Raw genomic sequence first — 19,430 nt, 5'->3', positions numbered from 1 at the left:
TGGAAAACCCCGGGAAGAACCATCGACCCAAGAGAAGCTAAATCCCTTTTTTATTTTGGTGTATGATTGATGGGTGTAATATGGGTTATAGAGTATACTTCTTGGCCTTACTCCAGATGTGCACCTTTCAAAAAAGTGCTAGCTCCACTTGGTCATTTTCACTCCCTGAACTTCAGAGGTAAATTGTGTAACATAAAGCCGATAACTTTTTTTTTATATTTTATATATTTGGTAATTCATTCATTGCACTTTCAGAAGCTGGTATTTTCTAGTCTGGAAAAATTCATTTTCCCTATTTTAATAGCTGCTATGGACAGTGTACTTTAGACTAATTCAGGCTGATATTTTAGCACAAAGGAGCAGTCATTTTAGTTAGCAGTGTGCTTAGATCATGTACAATTTCCAAAAGTACAATATCCATATAAATATCATCCACATTACATTAATGTTGCATAGAGGTATGCCAACATTCTCTCCACTGTGCATGTTTTAAATGCAAACAACTTCACCTTACGTAAGTCACTCTCTCAAAAGTACATAATAACTGGTGAGCGCCACCATAAATCTAGACTTTACAAAAATGAATTATCTAGATGCTTTACAAGACAGAATCATCTAGAGGCTTTGCAAGACTGAGGGGGCACTCACCAGTTATTATGTACTTTTGAGAAAAGTGATGCAAGGTGAAGTTGTTTGCATTTGAAACATGCACAGTGGAGAGAATGTTGGCATACCTCTGTGCTACTCTGATGCAATGTGACCAACATTTCTCAATACTGTACTTCTGGAAATTGTACATAATCTCAGCACACAGCCAACTAAAATGACTGTCCCCTTGTGCTCAAAAAACCAAGATGAATTAGTCAAAAATATACTTTCTTTAGCAGCTATTTAAATAGGTAAAATTAATTTGGCAAGACTAGACAATATCAGCTTCTGAAAGTGCAATCAATAAACTACCAAATATAAAAAATGTATTTTAAAAAAAATATATTGGCTCTTTTTTTACAATTAACCTCTGAAGTCCAGGAAATGAAAAATGACCAAGTGAAGATAGCAGTTTTTTTGTAAGGTGCACTTCTGGACTAAGGACAAACTGTAATCTCATTAACCCATATTACACCAATCAATCATACATTAAAATAAAGAGAATTTAAGGTTCTTTGAACAATACCTAAGATATACAAAGTCTTTTTTAAATATCTAGTATAATCAGCAAGGAAACCCAGGGAAATTCTTTTTTTTTTAAAGTTCTACCCCAGTGCAAAATATGAAACTGTAGTGTGCTACCTGAATCATGTAGATGCTTTACAAGTTATCATGCACGTCAATCCAATAATTTGTAAATTGATGAAATCTGCCAAGGTTTTGACATGACAAATGTTTTTCCTTACAAAAGAAACAAAAATGTGGATGAAAACAAATCAACAGTCTAATCATTTTAGTGATTTCTTTTATTATGCTCACCTTTACTCTGCCCTGAGACTTTGTCTCGTAAAATATTGAGCTGATAGACATGCCCAAATTCTTCAAACATTTTCCTTAAATCATTCTCATCCATATTACGCGGAATCTGCCCGACAAACATTTTTATGGAATCAGGATCGGGTTCTGTTGACTGTGGTGGTGAATTCATAGCTCTGCAACAAATTGAAATCAAATTTAATATTTATCATAAGATACCTGTAACAAGAAATTGAAAATCAAATTTAAAAAGGTATGATAAGCTACCTGTAACGAGAAATGGGGGAAAGATGGACTCGTCAGACAAGCTTAAATATATATTTTGACACTCCTTAAATCTGGATGATCAACTAAATGATGACCATGTGACAAAACCCTTCCGTACAACAGTGGAAGTTCCACTTCAGAATCATTGTTCAACACTGGCTCCCCGTCCATGATTTCAATAGTTTTTCCTATTTTCCTCCTCATGGTTATTGTTCTCTCCTCCTCCATGTACTCTTATGTTATCCCAAGAAACAGTATGACCTGATTCTTTGCAATGTTCACCAACTACCTTCGGGGATTCTCTGTTGGTGGACAAGTGTTCTTTCACTCTCGTTTCAAAACTTAGCGATTTTCTCACTATAGTCTTCCACGATTATCACACTGAAGGTTGCAGATGACTCATTACTTCTTAGTCAAAGGGGTTTGGTGGATGTACCGAGATTGAGTGGATGGTGTTATCGGGTTTGTGGATCACACTACCTCACAGTTTTCGTAGCCATCTTTTAGAACTATGGGCAATGTAGTACACTAAATTTGAATTCCTGAACATATGCATGGAAAATCAGGAAATTCTATCACAGGGAACATGGCTGAGTTCAATATTGATAGATGACAACAATGTGCAAACAGAAATTTTGGTAAAAAATTGTTTAGCGTCATCTGCCTTTTATGTGGTAAATGCATAATTGTAACTTCTCTCCAAAGGATAGTTCTGACTCGCAATGATTTTTCTCACCATCACTTGTCTTTGGCAGTTTCAGAATAATAATTCATCATAAATCAAGATAGGCAATCAACTGATATAATTAAACTATTGGTGGGAGTGTAAAAAAGATTGAAATTGGGATATTTTCATCTTTGATATTCCATTATGTTGTTATAATATCTGTCACAAAACAAACATCTTGATGAACAAGGCTAAGAACATCCATGATGCCATTACAACACTGAGAACAATCCTTAGCTTACACATTTGTGCTTTAATTCCATGAAAATATTTGTTGATATTTAATTTGGCAATAGGTATGTTCTATATAAGGTTTATCCTGGACTATGAATTCAAGAACCCTTTGAATGACGCCATCTGGTTAAATCTTAGCTTCCAAGTTTTGTAACTTTTTGTTTAATTAGCATCATTTGAATTTATCAAGTTAAAAGCCATTCTAATTTGTTTGTATTTTTGGCACACCTTATGTTGAAGAAAAAAAGCTTAATCTTTAAGTGTCATAGCTTGCACTTCTTACCGTTTATATCTCAGCATGATAATAGGAAAATACAGAAATATTAGATTTCATGGGATTAGTGGCTGTATTAGTTTTAGATAAAAAGTTAGCAGATATGAAAGATAACAAGAGTCTCTCGAAGGGACTGATGCTCAGCAGTTTCCCAGAAATGCAAGATAGGACGATTTTCTCGTTTCTCCTGCCAAGTGTTGAAACCATCTCTGATTTGATAAAATATTGCACCCTTGCCAATGTGACAATCTATTGTGTATAGCAGTACGATTTTTAAGACCATTAGGAGCAAAAACAATATTCCATGAAAAGTACATGTCAATATCAATAGTGACATCAATGATATCATGAAAGTATATTTATGTAATCATAATGATATTGATGAAGATGACAAGGACAGCTATGATGTACACAATCTATCAGGATTCACTGATCTAATGATATTGATGAAGATGACAATGACAGCTATGACGTACACAATAATCTATCAGGATTCACTGATCTAATGATATTGATGAAGATGACTGATAGCTATGATGTACACAATAATCTATCAGGATTCACTGATCTAATGATATTGATGAAGATGACAATGATAGCTATGATGTACACAATAATCTATCAGGATTCACTGATCTACTTTGTCTTTACCCTATGGAAAGCAGCACAATGGAAAATCTACCACAAACTCATAAATGCCAACCCCAAGAGAGGTAGGTAGGTATACACGTAATTTTCTGTGGTAAAAAATCATAATCTGAGCACTACTACTACTGGTAATATTAGTACCGCTACTTCACTGAGACTGCAAGTATTAAAAATGTACATTTGTTTTTACTACTATCCTGGATCTGCAGACCAAACTGCTTAGCAAAAATGGGCAAAATCATGTGAATTAGAACCAGAATACAAAACATACTAAAAAGTTATTTATATTCAACAATCACTTTAACTAGTGTACATGTCTAACTCTGCTGAACGATTGTGAAGTCCATAAATTCTGCAGTGGGCATGACGAAGTGCTCAATCCAAGTGCTTAACTGCATCACTCTCATATTCCTCTCTACAAATATATCTAGTGTTGTTGATTTGTCCCTTTTTCTGATCAGATATGTTTTGAAGTTTAACTCTTTACCTCGTGCAAACGTCTTTGGACGCCTTTACTCCATTCGCATGGAAGCGCCTTTTGACACCTTTACTCCATTCACATAGGAGCACCTTTTGACACCTGCTGTAAACACCTGCTGTAAACATCAGCCATTTTGAGCTGGTTTTCGTAGCGCCACCTTCGGGAAAAACCCCCCATTAGATACTACATTCATTTCTGCGAATGACAATTACATCAGATCACGTGGTCGCTATGTATGCACTGGTCAATATCTGCTATTTAAAGTAACTGGGTCGTAATCTCTACTCTCCAAAATGGCGGTTGTGGATTTCATTCAGTACGTATTAAGTTTTCAAGATTAGAATAACAACTATGAAAGATTCAATGACTTAGGTAAAGGCTCTGATATTGATGTAGGCAGCAATTAGTTTTTATAAATTATCGAATTCAGATGACTTAGTGATGTAGACGCAGATGAAAACCTTGTAAATTTTGAGTATGGGAAATGGCAGCTACAGTTGGTCACGTGGCTTCACTGGCATGACGGTGAACGAGTTCTCTCTCGATTTTGAAGCACATAAAAAATTCTTCCATGAAAAATAATTACACAGCTATAACAATCGGACTTTACTCTTAAATTTTTCCACATATAATAGATGTGTACCAAAAATGTAAAATGGTTAAAATTGCTGTTAAATGTAACATGCACTACATTGCTTAACAGTTCACAGGCAGGATTTCATTCCGTACTTACAAAGTTTTCACGATTAGAATCACAACTATGAAAGATTCAATAACTTGGGTAAAGGCTCTGATATTTATGTAGGAAGCAATTAGTTTTTATTGATTATCAAATTCAGATGACTTAGTGATGAAGACACAGACGAAAAACATTTAAATTTCGAGTATGGGAAATGGCAGCTATGGTTGGTCATGTGGCCTCACTGACATGACGGTGAACGAGTTCTCTCTCTATTTTAAAGCACATAAAAAATTCTTCCGTGAAAAATAATTACACAGCTATAACAATCGGACTTTACTCTTAAATTTTTCCACATTCAATAGATGTGTACCAAAACTGTAAAATGGTTCAAACTGCTGTTGAACGTAACATACACTACACTGCTTAACAGTTCAGAGGCAGACCTATGCGTATGCTGTCGACTAGGTCACAGGTGTTCTATTCACAGCGCGCTGCACTTTGTCACTATGCTCTATGAGGTAAAGGGTTAAAAGACCCATCTGCTAAAAAAATTTCATCCACAAATCAAACTGTAAAAGCCCATTTTGTTTAACATCAGGCACCATTTCCTTTACAGACTGGTCTGCTGATTAACTTGACTAGGAATATAATGAATCTGCATAGCAAAGTCTCAAATTAAAGAAACCAGTTTGTTTTCTTGGAAATGGGTCATTCACGTTTGATATAAATACAAAATTAAGGACGTACAAGTAGATCTATTGTGGATGAAGTAGCTCTCGTACTATTCTTTTGCATTAGTTTTTCTTTTTCGAAGATTCCCAAATTTTTATGACGAGTGAAATTAAAAAGATAATATAAACGACAAACAAAACTCTTTCTTGCTTTAATTTTATTTTTAATGTTGTGGAGAAGCGTAATCTATACACAGGAGAGCAATTCAGTGAAAAACAGCAAAGTGATTACAATCTTAACCCTCTTAGCTACACATAATACAGCTGAATCCATTTTTTTTTTGTCACCAGTTTCTGAGAGCAATAAATCTAAACACAGTGTGAGAATATGCTTCTTTGGAGGTATGGTTAATTGTTTTAGCAAGTTATCTTTGTTTATATTGTAAAGCCAACATTGGATATCATGTGATTATTCATTCATCTAGGATTTATTCATCATGGATATTGCAGATCTAAGCACACCACTCACTTAATAACAAACAAACTTGCTTATAATGTGGGATTAGCCCAGGGATCCAAGTTGTTTTACTAGAAAATACCCACAAATATGGATGAGCAGAAATTTCACCAATACTTAACACTAATTCTTGCAATGAAATAGCTATGTCAAAATTGTACTAATAGAACACTTCAAAAATTGGGGGAGGGGAATCTTGCTTTGTTGTGAATCAAAAATAACAAAAAGCAGTGACACAGTAAACTATTCCTGTGTACATGAGATGGTTTTTGAAAATCTTTTAAGTAATGCTGTTTCAGAGGTTAGGTATTTTGAAAATAAAGGTAATTTATGCACATAAAAAAAGCAAACAACTTTATTAGAAAATGCACTTTACTTGCAATTATTCCCAACAAAATTATAAAATGATTATTCACCCATTAAAAAGCCCCGTTACACAACCCCCACGCCATTTTCTCTAAGTACAGTGAGGATGACATCCACTTCTTCATGTGCCTGAGGTCCCTCAGTAACTCACATCCACACTTATAATACAGTCTATGTTTTTGGTATGTGTTGTGTGTGTGTGTGTTATGGAAGGGGAAGTGTACTCGATTGTTTTTGCTGATGCTTCACTGTGACTGATGCTGTAACAAATGGTATTATTTTTGAAAATATTTACCCGAGTTTTGCAAAGAAAGAAAAGAGGGTAAATATAACAATGTCATTACGCCAGAAAATTTTCAAATAATCCAATCTAGATTGAAGAATAGAGGATTTCAAGGATGCAATGAATATAGAAACTTTAACAATACATAAAAGAATATTTCTTTGAAAGGCCACCTTTATGTATAAAGTGTCCTGAAAACCATTCCTGTCTGTCTAAAGCAATATCTTTCCCCAAAGTGATGCTGATGGTACCCCAAATTTAAGGTCTGTTAGAAGTAAAAATTACATTATAACAAAGCCAAAGAAGGAATTCTTTTAAAAAAGCTTTCCATATAATGGTCCACTGATTGATATCGAACAACATTCCCAGCGGCATAAGGCATGCTCCTACCATTTCTTCTTTTCATAATCAATGTCTCCAATGATGAAATAAGACGACATTTGAACAGTTCTAGTAATATAAAATAACTCCTCTTAATTACTTTATTCTTTGGTGTCAAGCCCAATTTATCACATCGTGTTGTATATATTGTAAACATCATACATAACAGCTAAAAGGCCTCATGGTAGATTAGTTCTGTAATTATCATCCATTCAGCTGGAATAGTAATAACATGATTTTGTGGTGGCCATATTGGATATCAGGCCAAGAATATCTAAGTAATATCAAAGAAATGAGCTTAGGAACTTTTTCCTTAAGACCCCTATTTTATTGATTTTTTACCTTGAGACCCCTATTATATTAAAATGTATTGAAGTAAATGTAGATGCACTGCAGCACAGGTATTTACAATTTCATACAAAGAGAAACTGAGGGAAAGGGAAATGAAGTTAACAGCATGTGAGAACAAAAATAAGAAAAAAATTGGAGAATTAATGAAAGTCCTTATTAATCACAGACTCCATGAAGCCATTTTATTATACTTTAAATCAAAATTAGTTAAAGAAGGTGTATTTTTTAATTACTTTTACCTATTCCAAATCAATTGGCCCAATAATGATAAACTTTTCTTAAATAAACAATTCTTTTTGCAGTTATCGGAATTTGTAATTATTACTCGAAAAGACCATAAAAGGGTTGAATTTTTGCAGATTTAGTTACGAGCTACTGAAGACATTCATGGTTTGAAATTTGGCACACAAGTTTAATTATTTTTTTTACATCTTTTTTTATATAGTGGAATTTCTATAGCTTCACCTACCATAACCAAAACAGCCCATTTCTTGACAACCAAAACTACAACTGCCCATTTCTTTGACAACCAAAACAACAACAGTCCATTTCTTGACTACCAAAACTATGACAGCCCATTTCTTGACTACCAAAACCACAACAGCCCATTTTTTGACTACCATAACCACAACAGCCCATTTCATGAGTTGGAACAGTTTAGTCAGACAAGTGTAGAAATAGTTTCCCCAAACCAGACAGTAATCAAAGTAGGGCTAACAAGTCAACTTTTATGAAACCTAACTCAATGAGGAATCGAGTGGAAGTGTTCAATTATGATGGCTTCAAAAGTCCATTTTTATTACATGTCCAATATGTTAAGTTCATGTTAGATTGTTATCAACATATACATCAGGAACTTCATCATGCTGGTGTTGGCTACTAGGGTTTCAACAGAACTTTAAGCTAATTATTGGCTATTTTATGCTGAGGAAATGGGAATCAAGTCAAAGGACACAATACAGCAGGCAGTAGACCTGGGCTGGGCTAGGTATCAAACATGTCACCCTTGCTCCAAGCCCAATGCTCTATCAATGCTCCCTCATTGTTAAGCAATGAAAATCCAAACCACAATCTGGCCAATAAACAAAGTGAAACAAATCTTAAGTAGTGCAAAGCCAAACCACAGTCTGCCAACTATGTAGTGAAACAAATGTGAAGTGCTGCAAAGCCAAACCACAGTCTGCCGACTACGAAGTGAAACAAATGTGAAGTGCTGCAAAGCCAAACCAGTCTGCCTAATATGAAGTGAATGTGAAGTGGCACAAAGTCAAACCAGTCTGTCTAATATCAAGTGAAACAATGTGAAGTGCCCTAAATTTTGGAACATCAGACAGTGCTGTAAGCATTCCCTTAAATTAAACATAGAAACAATGCATGCCAAAGAACTTTACAGCAAACAACTGTATGTATGTATATATATATATATATATATATATATATATATATATATATATATATATATACACACACATACACATACACACACACATACATGTATATAAATACATACATATACACAATCACTAGGATGAATATAATATTATAAATTTTGTTGCATACTGGTCTAATGCTATATCATCATTAATGTAACACTTTCTCCAAAAAAAAGAAGATAAAAATGGACTTTCTTGATGCAAACAATTCACAAGAAGGCAAAGATTTTGCTGCTTTTCACCTGATTAAAATGTAAAACTTCTCAATGATGATGCAGCCTGAGCAGGTCAACAGTACTGTGGGTCCAGGATGCACACAAATTACTCATAGGTCCAGATTTTAAGCACATTGGAAATCATTCACAAGGAAAAGCATTTAGTAGGATCACAGAACATAACCATATAATCACATGACATAATCATATAATTAAAACATAATCTATATAACAGCAAATCCTCCAACAAGACATATTCATGAATGACTGAATCATTCCCTACCTGTAGGCCTTGTTCACATTTGTCAGCTAATTAAAGTAATAGGGCTTTGCCTTCATAGAGGATTGCCAGCTCTATGATAAACTTTGCTATCTTCTGCAGCTCGGAAATGCTGTGTAGGAGTTCTAAACATACATGCAACATCAGATCACCCCTGAGTAATATGGCAAAGGATTGGCACTAATTCTGCACATTTTATTCAAGCTCATGTCTCAAATTCGTTCAGCATATACAAATTTCTTTAGGTCCTCTATGATAAAGGCTACATTATCAATATAAAAAGGTCTCATTGCAAAAATAAATATTTCAGAATTGGGTAGAATTACACTATTACAATGTACTGATAAATGAAAAGCCAATTCCCCACTGCTACTATGTTCTGGGATACTTTTTATGTTAATGAAGCTTTTTGTTGGCAAAAAAGCCAGTACCAGTTTGAAATATTTGCACTGTGCCATCCTAGCCTTGCCTTTATTAGGGTAGAAACACCTCTGTTTAGTCTTGGATAGTGAATGTTGTGCCTTAGTGACTATAGCCCAGTGTCCAAAGAAGTTATGTGAAGTTATTAACACAGTCTACTGAAATTATGTTTTGCCTTTTATAATGCCTTGGATCAGGACTTCCCAAACCAAAATGCATGCTTACGACAAGCTCGCAGCAAGCTTACGACAAGCTATGCTGAGGTTGCGCAAGCTAGTACGGGTGCTCGCACAAGCTTGCAAATGGAATTATTCTAAGTCTGCATGCTTGCAGAATTTAAAGTTCATGCTTGCGCAAGCTTGCAAAAGGAATTTTTCGATGTATGCAAGCTTACAAAATCTAAAGTTCAAGCTTGCAAAAGGAATTTTTCGACGTAGCAAGCTTACAAAATCTAAAGTTCAAGCTTGCAAAAGGAATTTTTCCATGTCTGCAAGCTTACAAGCTTGCAAAATCTAAAGTTCAAGCTTGCACAAGCTTGCAAAAGGAATTTTTCCAAGTCTGCAAGCTTGCAAAATCTAAAATACTTTATGTAAGCTTGCACAAGCTTGCAATAATCAGTCGTGAAAGCTGAAAGTTGGCAGTTCTGCATGAGATCAGTACTTTCTGAAATGTTGAAGAATATGTTGTAACTAGATCATGCTCAGTATAAAAAACTAGTCAAATTAAAAGATGTTACCAGTAATCTAGCTTTTTTTTATAGCATCTGATAATGCACTTGAGTTAAATAATATACATTTTTCAGTGATGCATAATGCTAAGAACTTGACTTACTTGTACTTAGCTGATACATAAATAAAATATATTATTCCAACATTTCTCTGTGTTTAAATTAACTATGAACACTATTAATATATTTCAAAATAAACTGAATTATTTCTTGACCAAGACAAATTATGAAATGTTATTTTTCTACAAATGTCTTTTTTCTCGTTTTCAAATTTTTACAAATATTATACATGTTAGAGAAACAAAGGAGTTATTTTTTGCATAAAGTTAATTCTTTAAGTGATTTTACACTTAACTAGCTATGCAGTCATTTTGTCAGGGAATGGAAGACTGAATAAAGAATTCCAATTTGTATCCTGTAAAAAAGACAGGTATTGCTGAATGCAAAGTTATTTACAGACTGACTTAATGCACCAAGATATTTGGTGTCAAGTACTTGTAAATGCTATTTGCCAACAATGTATGTACCATCAAATATAGTCTCAGTAACTTTTGTAATATTAACTTCTGGCATGAAGTTTTTGAAGGAATTGTCATATATTTGTTTCAATGACAATCTGCTGCCAGAAGATAAAAAATAATTGTCAGTTATTTACTTACTAAATAAAAACTTACAAATATATACACTATTTGTTTTTCTTTGAGAGAGATGCATCCCATTGTGAATTTTGCTTGTTTAAATATAAATCAAATAAAAGCATGGAAGATGAAATGTGTTTTTCTGCGACAGAGACTTAATTCGGTATCAAGTCATTAAAGGCGGTTACTTCCCCTGTTTACAGTCAGCGGACTAGTTTACGAACTCTAAATATACACACAACATATTTGAGTCACAAGAACACAAAACAACCATTGTAGCCTCGCGTTAAAAATTAGGCGCATTTTTCAAAGTTGAACCGTCACAATTTAGCTTGTTAATTCTGTCAATTTCATTGCCCGCAGACGCAATACATGTACTGTAACAGATCCTATATCCTGAGTTAATTTGAAGTCATGGAGTTATCATGTTGGTGTGTAAACTCAAGAGTGTGTTGTATTTTGCTAGTTTTTGGGACTGAAGATTGGCGGTAGTGTTGTGTTTCACTTTTACAATTTAAATACGTCAAAAAATGACTTTAATATTGCTTCACCCAATGATTGAGATGACAACTCTGAAGATCATTATTATTTATTGCTGTGCTTGCCAAACTGCAGTAACCAATGCAGTACTGTCATTTATCGACAATAGGGCTATGAGATTATAAAATTAAACACACGCTAGTGAATCTAATTTCTGTTATTCTTTGGGTCTTTCTTTCCTCTCGCATATCAAATTCAACAATTGTTCAGAGGTTGTTACAGTTAATTCTTGTCATTCTCAAAGAAGTTGGCAGTTATTTTATTTCAAAATGTCTTAAGGTACCTAATCAGTTCCGTCAGATTTTGGTGTTTTTTTGTTTAAAGCTCTGAAGTGCCATTCGTTTGACGTGTTGTAGCCCTTTCAAAATGGATGGTAAAACTAAAATTTAGGAGCGCATTAAAGAATGATCTTGAATAACACTTACTGATATTTTTTGGTCTTGATAAGTGATTTTGGAATGTTGAACTGAAAATGAAATGCTTTTGCCAAAGAGGTAAATACTTGTTTTTTTTTCTTCCCCTGGTTATATAGTACATGTTGCTGTAATCCATTTCAGTTTAGAAGAGGTGGCTCAGAGTAATTCAAATGTAATTCTTGTTTTCACCATATAGTTTATCATTTTGACAGATGAGAGGGAACCTAACCATTTGATACCAACCTCCCCCAAATGGATTTCCACATGGAAGTAAATTAGATCATTTCTAAAGCCATACAGAACAAATTTATAAAGAGTTTCCTCACACAGATTCATAAGCTCTTATATTTTTATCTGATTAAATATTAAATGATTTCATGACTTCATTCTTTTCTTTCACTGTGACAGTAAGATCTCATGCTATCTAATGTTCACCATATATTAACATTTTCATTTTAATATTTGATATTACATACTTATCGCACATCAAGGGCTAGAAAAATGGAGGTATGTGACCATGTATAGAATAATTTACTTGAATGCCATATCAGTTCTTCTGATGAAGCTAGCTAGGTCAGCTTTGTTTGTAAGCTTGCAATTAGTAAGCTTGCACAAGCTTGTAATTTGTAAGCTTGCCGCAAGCTTACATAACAAGCTAGCGCAAGCTTGCGAATCACAAGCGTACCTATTACAAGCATACCTATTACTAGCTCATGCAAGCTAGTAATAGGGAAGCTTGCAATTAGGCAAGCTTGTTGCAGTTTCAAATCTAAGCCTGCCGCAAGCGTACATAACAAGCTTGCTGCAACCTTATAAATAAGCTTGTGATTTTGGTTTGTGACTTATGCATAGTGTTTAATGAGGTTATGTTTTGCCTTGGATAGTGACCTTAGCACAGAGTCCAGTTAAGTTATTAGCATAGTCCAGTGAAAATATGTTTTGCCTTCGATAGTGACTTTTACAGTACAGTTGAGTCCAATGAAGTTATATTCTGCCTCGGATCATGACTTAGCACAGTGTCCATGAGGTTATGTTTTACCTTTGATAGTGACTTTTACAGTACAGTTGAGTCCAATGAAGTTATATTCTGCCTCGGATCATGACTTAGCACAGCGTCCATGAGGTTATGTTTTACCTTTGATAGCAACAGTGTTCAATATATATTATTTGTAACTATTGTCTGCATGGGTTTGAGTTGTAGGCTAGGCAAACATGGACATTTCAGAAAGCTTGCCAGTAGCTTCCCGCAGGTCAGTGGATCATTGGATGTGACTTGGTCGCACCATTTTCATTTCAGACTTGTGAAAACTCCATCATAATGATCTCCCATTCAAGGTAAGAAGTGCCAAGATTTAAGACCATCATCATGGCAGCCATATCAGATATACAATTGCCACCATTCTTATTTAGGACCAATTAGGTATTATAAATCTATTGGTGAAAACCCCATGTTGATATAGCCAGCCATTTGGTCTGGAGTAGAGACAACATATTTTCAAGATACCACTTTCCATTTAGAAGTAGTAGTAATAACTTGATATCCAAGATGGCTTACATGGAGCCATTATAAGTGGATGCCAAATCATCATTTAAGACCAAATGGACATCATAAGAACTCTTCTGGTGAAAACCCTGTGTTGATAAGACTTTCTGTTCAAGGAGAAACGACTGCTATTGTGGTCATATTGGACATCAGACCAAGACCATGTGCAATTAGGACAGGGGTGCACAACCTATATCGGCCAAAGGCCAGACTGCATTTTCTAAGACCACTCAAGGGCCAGACTGCATTTTCTAAGACCACTCAAGGGCCGCAAATCCAGATCCGGAATGAGGGCCACAGGTTGTGCACCCCTGAATTAGGACCTGCTAAGACTAATGTGTGGTCTGATCCCTGGGTGAAAAAACTGTTAAAATATATAATGAAATTGCTATAATCTATTACTGCTATCAGGTAAAAACATTACAACAGAAAGGCGCTGTCTACAACAATCATTCAAAACTTGTACTGCAACTGGCAAACTCATCTGCTGGTGAAGATTCCTTAGATATAGCATCATTCACATTCAAAAACTTTTCAGCTCTAATTCACTCCCAACCATATCTACTCCACCCTCATTTACTCATATCCATATCTCCTCTACCCCTAGTTTACTCCCAACAATATCTGCTCTAATACATAATGAACTGAGCGTGAGACACTATGGACATCAATTAAAAAGCATCAAGCTGGGGATGTACAGGGAAGTTTTCAGGGTGACTGGTATGCATATTTCTGCAAGAGGAATTTGTAAATACTAATTTCTTTCCACTGAATCTCCAACATTTAGCTTCCAAGGCCATCAAGGAAGCATTGCTCCTAGCATCCTGATAAGGTCGAGTTTATCATAACTATTTGAAATTATTCACCACCTCCTAGGGGGTAAAAGATAATGAAATTATTTTCAGCTTCTGCAGTTTGTTACATATGATGATGTAGTCATCTTGTTAATATTTTCAGTGAAAGGCAATGGACTGAAAACATTTAGGAACTGTAAGGACTTCATGAACGTAAAGCTGCAAAAGCAATTTATATATCAAATTCTGAAACATATTCAAAATGTTTTTAATCAATTCCCATCAACAATACTACATAACTTAAAGAAACCATTTATCATACATAACTTCAGGAAATTAACAACAGTACACAAAAGAAAGCTTTCACATGATGAAATTATTAACATGCACAGAAGTATTTGCTTACACAACTTTATCTTTTAAGGAGGTGTAATAAATTGTTACTATGCTATACAATGAACCAACTTAACCCAATGACATGTAATTGCATCATTAAGACCTCCTCTCCCCACACACTACCTAACCAATGCTTTTTACATGCTAAGACTACAATTTTTTTTAATTTAAAATAAAAATTAAAAGTTTGGTAATTTTCAGTAATTTATTTATCATATACATAAAAATATATACCATATGCTCTGTTTATGCAAATATGGTGCACAGTACAGCTCAAGCAATTTGTTTTAATACCCCATTTGTCACGGTCAGGGTGGAGAGAATGGAGAAAATTAGACGGTTACCTTGGCAGTTCACAAACAATCACTCAATACATCATGCTTTCTCACAGTCACATATGATGACCATCACAGAAAGATGTGGTCTCTATAAAATGGGCCTGGCATAATGGTTATCAAAGTAAGCATATGCAAAAATTCTATCCACAACCCTCAATCATGAACAAAAATCAAGCACACACTATACTCAACACCAACATGCTAAAAGCAAAGTTACTGCCCTGAAGGGACGATTTTTCATTAACAGCAAATACATCCCTTAGCATGCACCACATATAAAGTATACCTGCTTATTAGGGACAAGATCCACACATTCCTTTTTATTTCCTTAACATTTTCAACCTTTTAATAAAAGACATGGTCTTAACACATTAACCCCTAGCGACGACTTAACGGGTGCAGGAGGTAGTAGCCTAGTGCCGAGCTCTGTAGCGTCATGGTCATACATGATACATTAAAGTGGGTGGTATTATAGAAAGGTAGACAGATGTAGCTCTACAATGATCGCAAATAATTTGGAATATCTAGCTGCACTACAAAATACTGATAAAAAACCTCATTTTTTGGACCCAACTTTTTTCTACCCAAAATTTGCCCGTGGTCGGAATCTGATTTTGTGTTTGGATTTTAGACTTTTTGGTCTCAGATCTAAGGCAAACTGGTATGAACTGCAAACAGACAGATGAGCCTTTGCAAAAAGTAGGATAAAATGGGCATTTAGAATAAAGAGTGGTCTCGATACAAAAATAATAGCTCCATTTAGCAACCAAAAAAAAAGAAAAACTCCAACTTTTACCCTTCTGCTCATGCATGAGTCAAATAGCCAATGAAAAACTATGTTTCTAAAACAACTAGGCAGTATGTTATTTAAAGATCACCAGGGATTTGGTGTTTTCGGATCTATTCAGAAATAGCTTTGAAAATGTGTTTCCTACTCGATTTTCAGGTGAAAATGACAAAAACCTGCAGGGGTTAATGTGTTAAGGGAAATTGTGGTACCTTGAGTGACATTTACAAATAGTTTCATTGCAATACCTAAATATTCCAAGTAAACTGTACAACAGTGAAGAATTTTGTGTGTATCAGTTTTAATTTGCAGTCGAAGTTTTGTCATTAGTTCATTAGTACATCTAAATAAATCCAATAGACAAGTGTAAAAATGAAGGAAATAAACAGTACGTGTTCAAAAACATACAACCCTTTTCAACCATTGTATTCACTGCAGGATTTAAGTTACAAATTTGATTAACCAGTGCCATATTGGTTTTCCTCTTTATGTGTTTAATGGCAGTTTATCCTCACTCTGTTGAATTTGAAGAGAAGTATTTGTACCTCTTTGCCAAGAGACCTGCTCTATTCATTAAAACCAGTGAAAAAGTAAACATTTGTATTCAGGCATCATTAGTGAAGATTAGGTTCACTCCTGTGTTGCAATCTTTCTGAATGGAATTATTGTCAGTATCCAGATACCCTTGAAAATATTACTCCTCATCAATTTCCTGCCACTCTGAAGAGAATCATTGGCCTGAGGACAAGTATATTCAAACTATCTTTCCAGGTAAAATGCATTCTACAGATAGGTTTGAATCGTTTCATCCCGCAAAAATCAACACAACTGTGACAAAAGGGCAGAGAATGACTACTAATCATGCTCTATTGCTCGCTATGAGGTTGTACCCTCCTATTCTAACTCAAAATAAAGTGCAAACTTGTATACACAGCTGGATCAATAAAAGTTTCTTTCATGCAATGTTCCTAAATATGAAAACGTTTCATTTTCCTTTATATTTTAACAGAACATGGGTGGTACTTTTACAAATATGATGCATCTATATATCTTATGTCTAACTGGAGCAAATTCAATAATAATATTTTATGCACTGAAAAATTAGCACTGCTGACTAATACACAACTGTACATGGTACAGAATTTGTTCTCATTTTGAAAGAAAATAACTGTTACCTGTGTAAACAAGTTCAGTATTTCCTGCAATAATCCACAAACTGAAAGCTTGTGTTTATGTCATTTGAAATCAACATTAAAGAGATAACACTGATATCCATTTAACTGAATATTAGTAAAATAAATTTTAAAATGAAATTTTTCAGCAAAATGTTATGGACAATCCCAAGAATTATTACAGCTGCAAGAAGAGTGTCGTGACTAAATGCTACCAAAATACTCCGCTGTTAATTAAAAAAAGTTATCACTGGCATTCACTTTAATGAGAAAGCACGATGTTACACATTTGCAATTGAGAAGAGATCCTTGAAATGAAATAATAAATGATTTTCAAACTCGACATAGTGCTGGTCATACTAAATGAGTCATTATTATTTAGTACATCTTGAGGAGACTTTGATTTTTTATTTAGAAACAAGTAGCTATCATAATTAGTATACTGGTTAGAAGCTTATGTCAAAGTGACTGTTTATACGGAGTATTGAAAACTACCAAATAATATGGACGTTCTAGTTACACTACAAAATAAAGAGGGAAAAAACAATTTTTTCAACCCATTTTTTTTCCCACCCAAAATTTGCCAGTGGTCGGAATTCAATTTTGTGTCTGGATTTTATACTTTTTGGACTCAGATCTAAGGCAGACTGGTTTGAATTGCACACAGACAGGTGAACCTTTGCAAAAAGTAGGATAAGGTGGGCCTCTGGAATAAAGACTGGTCTCGATAAGAAGATGCTGGGTCCATTAACTCATTCAGCCCCAATCCCACCTGTAAGCGTGATGAGGCTGTATCTTACTTCTGAGTTCTGCAGCGTCAAGGTCATTTAAGATACACCAAAGTGGGCGGTATTACAGAAAAGCACAGATATAGCTCTACAATGATACCAAATAATCTGGACGTTCTAGTTGGACTACAAAATAAAGAGGGAAAAACCTAATTTTTTGGACATGGTTTTTTTTTCACCCAAAATTCGCTTGTCGTCGCAATCCGATTTTGTGTTTGGATTTTAGACCTTTTGGCCTCAGATCTAAGGCAGACCGGTCTGAACTTCACACAGACAGGTGAACCTTTGCAAAAAGTAGGATAAGATGGGCATTTAGAATAAAGAGTGGTCTCCATACGACAATGATGGGTCCAGTAAGCAAAAAAAAAAAAAAAATAAAAAAATAAAAAAGAAGAAAAAAGAACTCCAACTTTTACCCTTCTGCTCATGCGCAAGCAAAATAACCAATGGAAACCAATGTTTCTAATACAACTAGGCATCAGGCTAATGGAAAATCTGTTGAAAGTCGATGTATTAGGATGTATTCAGAAATAGCCCCCAAAATGTCTTTCCTACTCACTTTTCAGGTGAAAACGACAAAAACCTCCAAGGCTACATGAGTTAAGCAGAAAAAAAGAGAAGAAAAAAAATACTCCAACTTTTACTCTTCTGCTCATGTGCAAGCAAAATAGCCAATAAAAAACGATGTTTCTAACTTAACTAGGCATTAGGTTAATGGTAAATCTTTTAGAAGTCGATATATTAGGATGTATTCAGAAATAGCCCACAAAATGTGTTTCCTACTCACATTTCAAGTGAAAACTACAAAAACTTCCAGGGGTTAATGAGTTAACGTGCACTAAACGAGTGTTGAGAACCTCTCTAACAGGCCTATACTGATGTGTACTAAACAAGAGTTGTGAATCTTGGAGAAAACTGTGTTTGGCATCATAAAAAACATTTAAATTTTGAATATATTAAAGACAATTCTGTCTCAAACGCTGCATTTAATTCAGTTCTTTTATTTGTTTAATAATTTTTTGGAGAGAGGATATGAACGCAGAATTGTGAGAATACAATTTTGTGAGAAAATGATCCCTCAACTGCACCTGCACATACAGTGGAAGAAAAAATGCAAATTTGCGAGAACACAAATCTGAGAAAATGTTAATTCTTTCTACCTCTCTCACTCTCACTTGTACAGGGCTAAATAAAATATAGTATGCATGGTTTTGTTTACCATCCAAACCCCATTTTTTTTCCTGCGACCCAACATGGGGGGAAGGGGGAGATTTAGAAAGAAAATAAATTCATGAGAAAAAAAGCTGACAAAAGGATGCAACAACAATCGAAGTTAAATTCAGTATGTGGATGGTGCTTATTTTCTAGTTTAAGCTCACATTTTAATCCATGTGACCCCCTTAAAAAAAAAGACCAACAAAAGTTTGAACCAACTTACCTAAAAAAAAATTTATGTAATCCGAACCACACAGGTATTTTTATTTGGCCTAAACAGAAATAAGTTTTTGCCATTCATAAACATAAGCAAACAAGGCAATTTAGTGGGAATGCTCACCAGGCAACGTGCTATGAATACCTTCGACAATGATGTTATAAA

The 19,430-nt window shown here is 34.7% G+C and overlaps 1 protein-coding gene across 8 annotated transcripts in view; it reads right to left on the bottom strand.

Moving 5' to 3' along the window:
• Nucleotides 1-19,430, bottom strand: part of LOC149785970 (CUGBP Elav-like family member 2) — a 259,746-nt gene that overhangs the window by 198,246 nt on the left and 42,070 nt on the right. For all 8 annotated transcript variants that reach the window (XM_089976221.1, XM_089976224.1, XM_089976222.1 and 5 more), the window contains exon 2: nucleotides 1,468-1,640. In XM_089976221.1, coding sequence (XP_089832347.1) covers nucleotides 1,468-1,636 — 169 coding nt within the window. In that variant the 5' untranslated portion in view covers nucleotides 1,637-1,640. The remainder of the gene's footprint in view (nucleotides 1-1,467; nucleotides 1,641-19,430) is intronic.

The sequence above is a fragment of the Sinohyriopsis cumingii genome, chromosome 12 (assembly GCF_028554795.1).
Source record: "Sinohyriopsis cumingii isolate HCF-2022 chromosome 12, ASM2855479v2, whole genome shotgun sequence".
Taxonomy (NCBI): Eukaryota; Metazoa; Mollusca; class Bivalvia; order Unionida; family Unionidae; genus Sinohyriopsis; species Sinohyriopsis cumingii.
This window is presented reverse-complemented; position numbering and strand designations above follow the sequence as displayed.